Source organism: Hyperolius riggenbachi, chromosome 2, assembly GCF_040937935.1.
Source record: "Hyperolius riggenbachi isolate aHypRig1 chromosome 2, aHypRig1.pri, whole genome shotgun sequence".
NCBI lineage: Eukaryota > Metazoa > Chordata > Amphibia > Anura > Hyperoliidae > Hyperolius > Hyperolius riggenbachi.
The window spans coordinates 406,729,104-406,744,494 of NC_090647.1; the positions used below are offsets into that span (position 1 = coordinate 406,729,104).

At 45.1% G+C, this 15,391-nt stretch overlaps 1 protein-coding gene across 1 annotated transcript in view; it reads right to left on the minus strand.

Moving 5' to 3' along the window:
* Positions 1-15,391, minus strand: part of F5 (coagulation factor V) — a 485,541-nt gene that overhangs the window by 393,754 nt on the left and 76,396 nt on the right. The window contains exon 4 of the mRNA XM_068269820.1: positions 10,081-10,293. Coding sequence (XP_068125921.1) covers positions 10,081-10,293 — 213 coding nt within the window. The remainder of the gene's footprint in view (positions 1-10,080; positions 10,294-15,391) is intronic.

Sequence of the window (15,391 nt, forward strand, 5' to 3'; positions counted from 1 at the left end):
GGCTAGAGTGGAGTCTGGGTCTTCATCCTCTAGTAGTAGATCCAGATCTAAAAGATGCTGTCAATGTTTAACTAAGCTCTCTTCTAGCTATACTAAAGCTCTTTGTCAGTCGTGTATTGATGCTGGTATTACTGCAGAGTCTTCTTCCATTTTTAAGAATATAATGCGGTCTGTTAAGAAGGATATGGATGAGACTCTTGGAAAATTTAAAGAATCTCTTTTTGCTAAACCTTCTGATTGTCCTGTGGCAGGTCTCTCATCAGTGTCGGTTGATTATCCTGTTAATCCTTCTGTCCCTGTGTCTGTCCCTATCTCTGACACTGTTCCGGTGCAATTACCCCAGGTTGCATTAGATGTTGATCTCCTGGGGGAAGAGGGGGAGGAGGAGGAAGAATTGGAAGGTAGAGAGGATGTTTCCGAGATAGAGGAGATAGAAAATGCTCCTTCTGAGGAGGAATCTGATTGATGGATGGATAATTTGATTTCTCATGTTAAAACAGGTTCTGATCTTAATACGTATGTTAAGTCTCTTCCGGTAGTTTTGAAGTCAGTTGCCTTTTTAGCGGATGCTGCGGTGGAATTAGTTCGCATTTCTGCACGTACCACTGCTTTGGTAAATTCTGCTCGAAGGGCTCTTTGGCTCCAAACCTGGGATGGAGATATAACTTCTAAAAATAAACTATGTGCAGTCCCTTTTGAGGGCAATTTGTTATTTGGGAAATAATTGGATAATGTACTCTCTAGGTCTGCGGAAAAGGGGAAGCAATTCTCTAACAAACGTAAATCATTTAGATCTAATAAACCAAGTTTGTTCAAGAAGCCTTCTCAGGAAAGGAAATGGTCCTTTCCAGCCGGCAGGGGCCGCGGAGGTTTTGCAAAACCAAGCGACCCTAAGGGAAATAAATGACGAATTGCCAGTGGAGGGGAGACTTCTTTATTTTCTGTCCCACTGGGAAAAGTTCAATCCCGATCCATTTTTTTTAAAGATTATAAAGGACGGGTATCGTCCACAATTTTTTGTTCCTCCTCCCCCCAGAGTTTTTGTAAACAAATTTCCAAGGGATCCGAGCAAGGCTCAGGGTCTTCTTACAGAAATACAAAGATTAATTGCAAAGAAAGTGATCATTCCAGTACCACGGGCTCAGGAGTTTCTGGTTTACTACTCCCATGTTTTTTTGGTGACCAAAACCAACAGGGAATTCAGATTCATTTTAAATTTGAAGTCTCTGAACTCCTTTTTAGTTTACAGAAAATTCAGGATGGAGAACATTTTTTCAGTCAGAGCAGTTCTTCAGGGGAGAGAATATTTTGTGTCGATAGATTTACAGGACGCGTACCTCCACATTCCGATTGCCAAATCTCATCAACAATTTCTCAGGTTTGCAATTCGAATGAAGGACCAGACGTGTCATTACCAGTTTCAAGCTCTTCCATTCGGAATAGTGTCAGCCCCGCACATTTTTTTACGAAGGTGCTGGCAGAGGTAATGAAAGTGTTGAGAAATCAGGAAGTAAGCATTATTCCCTACCTGGACGATCTACTTATTTTTTCAAGGACAGAGCAGGACCTCAGAGCCCACAGGGACGTGGTCATACAGGTTCTTTCTCAGATGGGATGAATCATAAACTACCCCAAGTCAAGTCTGGAACCCTCCCAGTCGATTGTGTTTCTGGGGTATATGATCGATTCCATACAGGAGAGAGTCTTTCTGACTCCAGGAAAGGTAGAAAAATTGCAGAGGGGGGTCAGAGAGCTGCTCTTACTCCAAGAGGTGTCAATAAGAGAAGGGATGAGGATTTTAGGTCTCATGACGGCATCCATTCCAGCAGTAACATGGGCACACTTTCACTATCGAGCACTTCAAAATTGGTTATTGGGAGTGTGGGACAAAACACAGGAGGCTTTGGACTTGCAGGTTCACGTACCAGTTCAGGTAAAAGGGAGTTTTCACTGGTGGCTTCAACCACACAATCTAACACAGGGCAGGGTCTGGAGACAGGAATCCCCTGTAAGAATTTACACGGACGCCAGCGCCTGGGGTTGGGGGGCTACAACTATGGGCCAATATTCCCAGGGGAGGTGGTCCAGGGTGATTGCCAAAAGATCTTCCAACTTCAGAGAACTCTCAGCGGTGAAAGAAGCCCTTCTGGCTTTTCAGGACATGATTCGACTCCATTATGTCCTTGTCTTTTCGGACAATGTTTAGATGATATCGTATCTCAACAAACAAGGGGGGACCAGATCTCTGAGTCTTTCTCTTCTGGCGACGGACATTTTTGTTTGGGCAGAAGCCAATCTTTTGTCATCATGTAAAGGGGTCTCTCAATCTCGAGGCGGACTTTTTGAGCCGCCACGAAATCAACCATTCCCAGTCGGAATTGAACCAGGAAGTTTTTCTCTGGGTCATAGAAAAATAGGGGTTTCCAGAGATCGATCTCTTTGCCTCCCCAATCAATGCCAAGATTCCTCAATTTTTTCCACTTCCCAGAAATGCGAGTTCTCTGGGGTAGGATGCACTATCCGTCCAGTGGACGTTCAATCTGGGATACGCATATCCACCTCTCAAATTGATTCCTCATGTCTTAGACAAACTTCAGAAGGAAAAAGTAAATCTCGTACTCATAGCTCCTGTGTGGCCCAAAAGAATCTGGTTTTCCACTCTACTACGGTTGTCAATTCAAACTCCTCTGAATCTTCCGATCAGGCCAGACCCTCTACATCAGGGGCCGCTTTTTCATCCCAAACCAGATGAAATTCAATCTGGCGGCCTGGATCCTGAAAGGTTGATTTTAAGGAGTAAAGGCGTTTCGGACAAAACCATTGACACCTTATTAAAGTGCAGGAAACCAGTCACTCACAAAATCTATAGAAAGGTTTGGAAGGTGTATACTATATATATCTTGGTGTACTACACATAATCGGATTCAGACTGAGATCAGAGCTATTCTTGATTTCTTACAAGAAGGCCTTGAGATGAATTTGGCTTTGAGTACGTTGAAGGTGCAGTGTTCGGCCTTATCAATTCTGTTAGACAGACCCTTGGCACAGGAAAATTGATCAAGGCTTTTTTTCGCGCAGTTCAGAGATCTACTCCTCTGAAACAATAAGTTGTTCCTCAATGGGATTTGTCGCTAGTTCTGAATGTTCTGGCCAGAACCCCCTTTGAGCCTATTGAGGAGATTGATCTAAAACTTTTGACACTTAAAGTGGCTTTTTTAGTCGCCATTACTTCAGCCAGAAGGTTGGGCGATCTACAAGCTTTGTCAATAAAGGACCCTTTTTTGACTATTTTTCCAGACAAAATCATTTTACGTATCGATCCTAATTACTTACCGAAGGTATCTACTGACTTTCATAGATCTCAAAATATTGTACTTCGTGACAATCCTTCCTGTGCTAAAGAGCAAGAATTTCATTGTTTAGACGTCAGGAGGGCTCTTCTGTCCTATTTGGCTAGAACTAGAGAATTTAGAAAGTCTTCTTGTTTATTTGTTTTGTTTATGGGGAAAAATAAGGGGCAACAAGATTCAAAACAAACTATTGCTAGGTGGATATGTGAGGCTATTTCTCTTGCTTATAAGACTTCAGACTCCACTCCACCACCCAACATAAGAGCACATTCCACTCGATCGATGTCAACATCATGGGTGGAGAGAGCGGGTGCTATGGTCCAGCAGATATGTCAAGCGGCAACTTGGGCGAGTTCTTCCACTTTCGTGAAACATTACAGAGTGGACGTTCTTTCTCAGCAGGATTTGTCGTTTGGCAGGAAAGTGCTTCAGGCTGTAGTCCCTCCCTAGGTGGGTATTTACTTGTGTATCCCTCCAGAGGGTGTCCCAGCTGATGAATGGGAGAAAGCACCAGTTAGTCCTGCCGGTAACTGTGTTTCTGTTCAGCAGCTGGGACACCGTCTATTACCCTACTCTATTCTGTCGCATTTTATTCTTGTCTTCTTGTGTTTCCCCAGGATTGGGCGGGACCAATCCTCCAGAGGGTGTCCCAGCTGCTGAACAGAAACACGGTTACCGGCAAGACTAACTGGTGCTTTCAGGCTTCTGCATTTTCTACCTGGGCTGATCAGATCGTTTGCACTCTCTTCAAGGGCAAGCTTTTTGATTGGGCAGTTGATGTTTTAGATCACACTAATCTGGGACAAAAGCCCTTAGAATTCATAGCTTTTGTGATTCATAACTGGTTATATCTCCTTTACCATATCCTCTTAATTAACTCTTGATTGCTAGTCAATCAAATGTCCCTTCAGCTGCATTTAAAGCAATCCATGTGCAGCAAAGTCTAAAGTCTTGCATAAAACTACGCATCAGACTCTGTCATTAGCAGATAATGAAATGCAATTGTCATTCATGGGAGTCAAATGGACCTATGAAACTACCAATGAACTTTCCTTGCTAGCCAGGGAGAATAAAGATTTTTGTTTAAAAGAATTGTCTGAATATTCTTATGAGGAAATATTACAGAGTATTGAGCAAATCAAATTGTTTGTGCAGCAAGGACAATTTGCATATTCTCCAGTTAAACACTTGTTACAAGTCCTGGACATTCTTAAGAATAGGAAATATCCTAGTAATTATCCCGTTAATTCTCTGTCAGGAGTGAACCAAGCCAAGTCCACTCCAGTTAGCTTCCTATAATTTATACCCAGAATAATTGTTTAGTTCCTGACAAGAATGAATGGGATCCTCCGTTTGAAAAATGGGAAATTGAAGCTTTGATTTATGAATTGAAGAATGATCAAGAATATTTCTATGAATTTTACACAGGTGTTAAGGTTAGGTGTGCGTGGAGGGATTAAGGTTAGGCATTGGTAGATGGGATGGTTAGACATTGGTAGATGGGATGGTTAGGCATTGGTAGGGGTGTTAGGGTTGTGCATTGGTAGATGGGATGGTTAGGCATTGGTAGATGGGATGGTTAGGCATTTGTAGCAGGCATGGGCAAATATTTGGCTTCAGGTGAATTCGGATAGTTGCCCTTCTGATGTCTTCTTTGTCCGTCCCTCGTCACCTCCCACGATGCATTCCACTCGGCGCTCACGTGACTACAAACACTTCCTCCTTTCGGGTTGAAGGAGGAAGTGTTTGTAGTCACATGAGCGCCGAGTGGAACGCATCGTGGGAGGCGACGAGGGATGGACAAAGAAGACGTCAGACGGGTAAGTTTGACCCCGCTCAGCCCACACTGCATTACTGGGTGAATTCGGATAGCAACTATCCGAATTCACCCGAAGCCGAATATTTGCCCATGCCTGATTGGTAGATGAGATGCTTAGGCATTGATAGATGGGATGGTTAGGCATTGGTAGATGGTATGGTTACTACCACCGGTGGAGCACTGCCTATTAACCTGTTAGCAACATGGACATTAGCATGGTAACATGCACGTTGCTATGGTAGCATGTGTTACACCACACATTATCATAGCAATGCAAAAGCTACCACGGTAAAGCCCAATTTACACGATACGATTCTTTGTGCAATACGATTACGATTCTATTTACGATCCGATTAAATCCGACATGTCCGATCGGGATTTGATTCAATTCCATTCGATTTGCCATTGCAAAACAATGGCAAATCGAACTGAATCGAATCCCGATCGGACATGTAGGACTTAATCGGATCGTAAATAGAATTGTAATCGAATCGCACAAAGAATCGTATCATGTAGATTGGGCTTAAGGCCTGCAGCATTTACAGGTCAACGGGGGATGATCCACAGGTGGTAGTAACTGTGTCATTGCCATTGCATCTGACCGTAGGTTACTTCCATGTTCACTTGAGTTATACTACTTAATAGTCTGTTACTTAGATCCTGTAGCCTAAATATGGTACAGAATTGGGGGAAGGGGCAATAAGGCGCTTTATACATTATCTTAGGTAGGGGTCCCAATTAAAACTTTGCTATAGGGCCCTATGATGTCTAGCAATGCCCCTGATGGCTAGATTCAGATTTGATGTAAAACAACACCTTACTGTAATTTTCTATGTTCTTGTGATGTTCAGCCTCTGTAAGATGATAGTTATGATATTGGAATGTCTGTTCATATTGTGGAAGATGGGGAAATACCGTAGGTAACTTGATATACCAATTTCATGGGTAGCTGTGACAAACAGTGGGGATGCAGCTGTGGGCAACCAGGCTACCTCCGCAGCTGCCTCCATCCCTCTGTCTAGTGTGTCTTCCGTGCCTCCGGCGTCTAGCATGCCGAGGACGGGTTTGTCAGCCACACATAGGGTCGCATCGTCGCATGCGCGCGCGCACAGACAGAACCTTTATGCTGGGAGGAGGCGCGTCATCTGACCAGATGGTCGGCTGACGTCAGAGGGGCCGCTCGCCGCTCCTCATTGGCTGAGGGAGGTGGGCGTGTCTATGGGGTCTCCTCCGCTTCTTAAGCCGCTCGGCTTCACTTGCAATTTGTCTGCTGTTGTGAATACTCTGTGTTAGCGCTCAGACCTTGGTCAGTTCCGGTGTGCTTTGATCCGGGAGGAAACTGGGGATTTCACACTAGATAGGAATTGTGGTGCTGTTATATTGCTTACTCTATTGATATTCTGTGTATGACTCTGGCTTGCTCTTAAACCTCTCTCTCGCTTACTGATTCTGTACCTTCGCCCATCTGATCCTGCTGCCGACCCTGCCTGTTTATCTACCTTCTCTTGCCTTCCGATTTTGTACTGTAATTACTAGTCTGTTGCCGACCTTGCCTGTCTGACCTCGCTTCCCCACCAGTGAGCCCTGGTCTCTGGTGAGGACTCCTGTACTGATAGTACCCACCAGCTCTTCTGGTGAGGTATTGCTGAATCTATCCAGTACTACTGTTGCACCAAGCACTACATATACTTTGCGATTAGCAATCACTTCTTTTGCCTGCTATACTTGCATTATTGGTGATTCTGCAGATGGCCAACAATTCTCGATTTCCGATGTCATAATTTCTCTCGGCGGGAGAAAACTTTCGAGAGAAAAATACTGCAGATCACTTAACCCTCCTGGCGGTTCATTTCTGTCTGGAATTATGAGTCAAAAGCGGTACATTTTTTTCAAGAATTTTAGGCATCCAATTATTAAGTCTTAACTCACCAAAATATATCAGAATAAAGGCCTGTAAGATATCCTGCATATAAATAAAAGACTGTAACACAAATTTGCTGAAAAAATTAAATTTATCAATAAACTGAAATAGAAAAACTGTACAAAGAAGCAGCAGATTATATATACAGTATGTACATGCAGTACAGTGTATAACTAATACACCTCCCGTGTGTGGTAGATTGTAAAACATGGAACAGCACACAGGGCGACATTACAGTCCGGGCAGTAGAGACGGGTTTCTTTGCGGACTTTCTTACCCTTGCTATCCGTCTTGCTGCAGCAAACAACGCACATCCTAGTTGGAGCAGCTTTTTTTGGAGTGGGTGGAATATAGTCTGAAAAGTGGCGGCCAGTGAGGCGCTCAGGGTTGACAACATATGATGCACGGCGCCCAATTCGCACATCTGCTGATGAAGTCTGGTACTTCAGACATATGCTTTCGCACATTTTCCATATAAAGTCGGAATGTGTTCCTGGCCTGTCACTGCGTTGCTTATACAAAATGAACGCATTCCACAGAGATTGTTCCAGCAGATGCCGAAAAAAAATTTTGTAGTATTTTTTTTGTTGTTTGCGGACTGCGGGGTAGTATGTCATCGCCTGGTCAGCTCGGTCCACCCCACCCATTGTATGGTTGTAGTCCAGGGTGACTTGCGGCTTGTCCAGGACTTTCCCTCCTCGCGTTGTGGTGGTGGCAGATGAAGCATCATGGACAGTGCTGAGCGTACACACGTCCTTCTTGTGCCAACATTTTTCCCTTCTGCCAAGCCACAATGTCCCCAGATTTTAGCTTTTGCTTGGCGAAGGCAGTAGGCATTTCTCGCCGGTTAGGACGAACGGTGCCGTAGGCATCAGTTTTGTTCCTGATGAGTATTTCAAAAAGTTCAGGTGAACTGTAAAAATTATCTGTGATGACACAGTACCCCTTATTCAACAAGGGCTCCACCAAAGATAGCACGGATGAAGTCACCACCCCGTAGCTGCTGAAAGCAGGGTTAAATTGTGTCCCTTTCCCGGTGTACAGTATGCTGTTCCAGATGTAGCCCGTTGATGCCTCGCATAACATGTAGGACTTCACTCCAAACCGGGCCCTCTTGGACGCGATGTATTGTATCCAGGACAGTCGGCCTTTGTACGCCATCAAGCTTTCATCCACACTTATGTCCCTCTGGGGCACATAAGTGTTGCGGAAGTTTTCCATCACCAGCTGAAAAACTTCCCAGATCTTTTTCAACTTTGGCGCTGGGTGGGTTGACTCATCGAAGGCGGAGTTGTCTGCGAAGTGTAGAAACTTCATGATGAGTCCAAAACGGTACTCCGACATTACCGTGCCAAAGAAGGGGGTAGCGATTATTTTGTTCGTCGACCAGTACCATTTCTGCAGGGGCTTCCCCACCACCCCCTGCAGAATAATTAGTCCAAGGAACAGCCACAAGTCCTCCTTGGTGATAGGCTCCCACATCCTGCTCCTGGAAAAGGGACCTCGTGGAGCAGCAATTTCTTGCGCGGCGTAGCGGTTCGTCTCCACCACGATTTTATCAATAACAGCGTCACTGAAGAACAGCTGCAGGTAGGCCAGGGGGCAGTGATCACATTCAACCTTCAAGCCGGGCTCTCCAGTAAAAGGGAAACGGGGGGGGCGGTGGTGGGGCCTGAGTGGTGTTGACTGGGCACCAAACACGTGCGTCACTAACCTCCTCCGTGTCGCTGGTGATGGAGTCGCTGTCAGAATCAGACGACAGGTTGCCAGGCGCATCACTGTCACTGGAGTCCTCCAGTGACTGCAAATCCGGATCGCTGTCCTCGAACTGCATCAGCGCTTCCGCTGTGAGACGCTTCGAGGATGACGCCATAGCAGGTGACAGGAAAAGAGCGTAGTAAAAATCCAGGCAGAGGTCGGTACACAGAAATCCAATAACAGGCAGAGTCAGCAGGCAGAAAACGTAGGTCAAAATCCAGGCAGAGGTCGGTACACAGAAATCCAATAACAGGCAGAATCAGCAGGCGGAAAACGTAGGTCAAAATCCAGGCAGAGGTCGGTACACAAATCGGTAGGAAGATCAGATCACAGCACAGATCACAGCACAGCTCACAGCTCACAGCACAGCTCACAGCTCACAGCACAGCTCACAACCAAATGGCAACAGTGTATTGGATACACATGAATTTGATTCATGTGTATCCAATACAATGCACTTTGCAGCCAATGAACACAATTTTTCAAATTTCCCGCCCCACCCCCATGACGTCACGCCACCCTCCGCTCCTCTGATTGGCCGCCGGGTCCCCAAGAGAATAACAGGATATGGGGGTCCCGGCGGCCGGACAAACATCGCTGTTGCTGGGGGAGAGAGGCAGGAGTCCCTGGAGAGCGCCGATCGCACAGGGACTCCTGCTCCAAAGGTAAATGTGCCGCCGCTCTGATCATATGGTCGCCGGGTCCCCGCAAGATTACCGGGGATATGGGGATCCCGGCGGCCGGACAAACAACGCTGCTGCTGGGGGAGAGAGGCAGGAGTCCCTGGAGAGCGCCGATCGCACAGGGACTCCTGCTCCAAGGGTATATGTGCCGCCGCCACCGCCGCTGCTGCTCTGGTCACATGGCCGCCGGGTCCCCGCAAGATTACCAGGGATATGGGGATCCCGGCGGCCAGATAATTGTAGCAAACTTTGGGGGAGAGGTGTAGGAGTCCCGCTGAGCAGCGCCGATCGGCGCGCGGGACTCCAGTACGCAGGCGCAGCAGTTTTTTCTCTGCCCCGACCTGAGCTCGGGCTTACCTATAACAGCTGATTTTTCCTACCCCGAGCTCAGGTCGGGGTTACCGCCAGGAGGGTTAATAACCAGACATCTGTTATTTGCTGACACCAATCGTTACAGTAGCACTTTTTTTCACAAATGGCTCCTTTACTGCTTTGATGCACTACGTTCACAGATGTAAATGGTACAAACTTTTTTCTTTTGTGAGATACCTGTTTTACATATCAGCAAGGCACCAATCAATCCAGAGTTCACATCTTGGACCATGTTTTCTGCAGAATAGTAAATGTTGGTAAGACAATCGGGGTCATCTTCCTTGGGTCCCATATTTTCAGTTATGTCCCAGCTATAGGTGTACGTCTGTCCTGGTAACACTGCATCGTCTAGTTTTTCCAATGAGGAGGTTCCATCATTATAATTTGCCCCTACATAAAACAATTTCAATATTTTGTTAGTAATATGTGGTAAATTCGCTTTCTCTTATCATAGTTGAATTATAGTTATTTGGGAGAAAGACTTTAAAGAGCTACAGCCAATATTTTACAAGATTTCTTTTTAAAAACTAGTAATTGTAAATGTTATATTTACACAAGTTGATAATTAATACCATAACTCTTTCTCAGCCTATATAGCTAAACTTGTGAACTGGGAATTTGCGATACCTCTGTGACAGTGTGACTCCCAATTCTGTGAGTATTGTGTAAACAAAGAGTTGTATCTCACCCCATTTAGATGTTCTGTCTCACTTAACCTCCCTGGTGGGAAGCCCGACACAGTTTTGGGCTAGTCGCCGCAGGGGATCGTGTGGCCCCGGGAGGATTTTTTTTACATGAAATGTGTTACATAGTCTTCAGCTAGCACTTGGCTAGCTACCTGTCCCCCCAAGTGCCTCTGCTCTCCTCCCGATCCCCCTGATCGCTGCCGCAATACATACCCCCCAGGGATCCCGCGATGGCGCAGCCTCCCGATCAGCTCCAGGCTTCGCTATGGAGAGGATCGGGACTGCGCATGACGTCGATAACGTCATGTCCGATCGTCGCCATAGCGACGACTGAAGCTAATGGGGAAGCTGCGGCTCTCGCGGGATCGCGGACAGGTGAGTGTTGCCGGCGGCGATCGGGGGGAACAGATAGGTGCCGGGGACTTGGGGGACACAGGTAGCTAGTGAAGTTTAAAACAAGATTTATTCCAAAAATCCCTCCCGCGGACACAGCCTCATAAACTGCGTTCCGCCAGGGAGGTTAAGGCATCTTAATGACTTTGTATTGTAGTTGCATGTATATAGCTGTCTGTTCTATCAGTTTGTAAGCAAACAGGATTGAAGCCCGATGAAGGCTATACAGCCAAAAGCCTGCTTACTCTTATTCTTTTAAGTTAGCCAATAAATGGTATCATCCTGATTCAAAACTTCTTGCTTGCGTTTACTGATGGCTAACACAGTACAATACCCTACTGTTACACAAGTTGGTTACCCTAGGGTAAGGTTTATGAGACATTTCCTTAGTTCTGATAAAACCTTTTCTTTATTGTCTGGGACCCCACCTTCTACCCAGATGCCGGTGAGTCTCGGTCAAAACTCTTCAGGCTGCTGAGTGAAAAGCCATATGACAAACACTGTATTATGCAGCCTTATGAAGGGTTAATATACTACAAGATAATACAGTGTTTGTTATGTGGCTTTTCCCTCTAAATGTTTGCACTTTGGATGCTTTTACGGATGACCTCTGAAGAGGATTACATTTTGTACTTTGGTTGCAAAATAGAAAAACAAATAAATCTTCTAGGTAAGCTCTCCTTGCCTATCCAACCTCCTTTCTTTTCACTGAATCCTCACAATTCACTGTGGCTTGGTTCCGCTTCTATGATTTATCACTCTTTAGCTGTTTACAGTTCTCTCTACACTACATTGATATCTGGGCTCTAATTGTAACTGTCCAGTCGTTTTCCTAGCTTCTCTCTCCCTCCACTGTACACCTAGCAGTTTCTCACCTTCCCTTTTTTTTTTACACCTTGTGCACACATTGGTTGCATGAGCACTGTTATCCTCAGTTCTTGGGGAGCCTCTCTATGTTCATAATATATAATTATTATTATTATCACGTGTAACAAGCATTATTTGTATACTGTGCATAGTCAGGATGTTTCCCTATTGTGGATCACACTTTTAGTATACAATATAACTCATAGTGCAATTTTTTGAGCTACCTTGTGGTCAGGGCCAGTTCTAGACTTTTTGCCACCCAAGGCAAAATTGTGAGATGCCACCGCCACCACCATCCCCTGTATAATAACCTCGCCCCCCTCCAGAGTAGGTAGCCTGGAGGCAGGAAGGGGGTATTGGGCACATTGACCCCCCTCACCTGGGTCCCCCGATCTGCACTCCCCCTCCATATATTAAGCGCAGCAGCATAGTATCATTAGGCAGCGGGCGGGGATGACTCACCTCTTCCACGTTCCAGAGTGCGTTCCACTCTTGTCACTTCCTGCAATGCCGTCCACTTACAGTACAGTGGCCGGTATTGCAGGAAGTGACGAGAGTGGAACGCACACTGGAACACGGAAAAGGTGAGTCATCCCCGCCCACTGCCTAATGATACTACGCTGCTGCGCTTAATAGCTGAAGGGTGAGCACAGATCAGGGGACCCAGGTGAGGGAGGGAGGGTCCGACCCCCCTCCCTGCCACCGTGCCCAATACCCCCTTCCTGCCTGGTACCCCCTCCAGCTTGGCGGCCCCCCCACCCATGGCCAGGCAACTCCCCCCCCTGACTTTGCCACCTGAAGAACCCGCCTCACCCCGCTTTATGGGCGGCCCGGCCCTGCTTGTGGCTGGATGACTTATCATTTATTCTCTATTATTATGTTGGAGATACAGTCATTTTGTCTGTGGTTGTCATTTGTTAATTGGTTTTTAATTGTTTTTAATTGATGTTTTGGTATTGAATAAAGATAGTATCTTTTTTGCATTCAACTGACTGGCGCGGCATTTTATAGATCCACCCTTTTTCTTTTTTGGTATACTCTGCAGGGCCAGTTTTAGCTCCAATGGGGCCCCGGGGCAAAAGTAACATGGGGCCCTCCTGGCACCCTCCTGTCAAAAACCTGAGCGGTTCTTGCCTTTTTCATGATTGCTAACTCAGTAAAGGACCAGCCCTTAAAGCGTTGCAATCATATAAATCCGGCATAGCAGGGTCTGTACCCTCTATAACAGTAATTATAGATTGACAGTGTACCTTGAAATGAATCGGAGCACTCAGTATATGATTTTATATAAAAATTGTATTTGCTTATCATACAGCATATATAGAAAATATGAACAGTTCCAAGTAGTGTTTCTTCTAACAGTATTCCATCTTATCATGGCCTTTATATCCAAGCAATCATCAATCTTCTAAGTACATTCAAAAAAAGAATATAACTTTGTGTTATTTAGAATAAGATCAAAAGTAGTCTCATCGGTATCAATAGCTGCGTATCTAGTAGTTGTGTAAAACTTGTAGTAATCTTCTTAAAGAAATAGCATAAAAAATAGCTTCTAAAAAAAACTTTTTGCTAACATCTTATCAAACCCTAATGCTGAAAAATGAATAAAGTAAATCACCAGAATATTAAGCATATTACCCCTTCTCTGTCATCTCTTCAGCATCTAGAACCACGTGTGCGAAGGTAGCTTCTGCCTCGTGTGTCTTCTCAGGAGATTGGTAGGCTAGTGCAAATTATGAGCTTTCAGCTCCTACTTTTATAGTGATAGGATGCAATATGGCTGCCTAATCTGGAATTTCCCTAAAAGTCTTTCTGTTGCGATTGTTCTGTCGCCGGCGGCGGCTGACAGAAAACCGCTTTGTCCGTTTGGATCACACTCGCTCTTGCGGAAGAGCAGTGGACCCTTTCAATTTGTTTCCCGTGTACGGATGGCACTCGCTCTTGGGGAAGAGCAGTGGATCCAGTCTGACTTGTTTCTGTTAGTTCGCGTTCGCTGTTGCGAATGAGTGCGGTGTTCGCGTTTAGCTAGCGTTTGTTATTTTCCTTGATGTTCTAATTGTTGTTGCTTGCTGTGCCTTTTGCTGCTCTCGTGCGCTTTCCTGGTTAGTCTTGTGTCTGTTGGCAATCGCCAGTCTGGCGATTGCATTCATACTTTGTTTCTGCTGATGTGTGTTCACTGTCGCTGGGTGGCGACTAGGTTGGTGGACACACATTCATTCTGTCTCTGTGCTCTTTCTTTATACTTGTGCTCTGTCTAGTTCGGTCTTGTGTCACTATTGGCAATCACCACTCTGGCGATTGCGTTCCCACTTCAATTCCGTTGTTGTGTGTTCACCATCGCTGGGTGGGCGACTAGATTGGTGGACACACATACATTCTGTCTCTGTGTTCTCTCTCTCTCTAAGGGCGATCTTGCCCTGCATTGCTTCAACTCGTACAATTCCCATCTGGCGTCTGTGGCAGTGCAGAGGCTGTGTTCGTCTGCACTCCACAGCTCCATCTGCCGGTGGGAATCTCCCTCTACAGGTGCATAGCACCATAGCTGGGTTCTGGTTTTTACACGCTTGTGGAGGATTTCCGTAGTGTCGGCGCGCGTCCTGTGCGCTGACCACGGAAATAATTCCCCAATCGTTACAAATATATAATTGTATATTAAAACTTAAAGAGACACTGAAGCGAAAAAAAAATTATGATATTATGATTTGTATGTGTAGTACAGCTAAGAAATAAAACATTAAGATCAGATACATCAGTCTAATTGTTTCCAGTACAGGAAGAGTTGAGAAACTCCAGTTGTTATCTCTATGCAAACAAGCCATTAAGCTCTCCGACCAAGTTAGTCGTGGAGAGGGCTGTTATCTGACTTTTATTATCTCAACTGTAATTGAACTGTTTACTTTTCCTCTGCCAGAGGAGATGTCATTACTTCACAGACTGCTCTGAAAGACTCATTTTGAATGCTGAGTGTTGTGTAATCTGCACATATTATAGAATAATGCAATGTTAGAAAAAACACTATATACCTGAAAATAAAAGTATGAGAATATTTTCTTTGCTGCTAATCTTCTAGTAATTATTCATAGTACACAACCAATTCATTATATCATATTTTTTTTTCGCTTCAGTGTCTCTTTAATAATGTTCTATTATGAACAAATATATTTAATAATTTCAACCAGCAGATGTCACTATTCAATCATTTTTGACTAATTGGGAAAACCCCTTCTTTTTGTTTTATATTTTATGAGGCCTGTTCCCAAAACATAGCATATATTATCAGCTATGAGTATTCAAACATATTGCAATGTGTATACTTTTCATATTTTGACTTTCTCTGGATGAGAAATGTTAACTTTTCTTGCTGGCCTTGTAACATGTAAACAATGGCGGGGAGTTTTGGCGTGCATGCGACCAAGCGCGCGCGGCAGATGACAGGCATTATAGGCTAAGGAGAAGAATCTAACTGAGGTCAGCAGTGAGGTCACGGTGGGAGTGGTTACTGGGTGATTGGGTTGTGTATGTAAGGCCAGTGTTTGCATTCA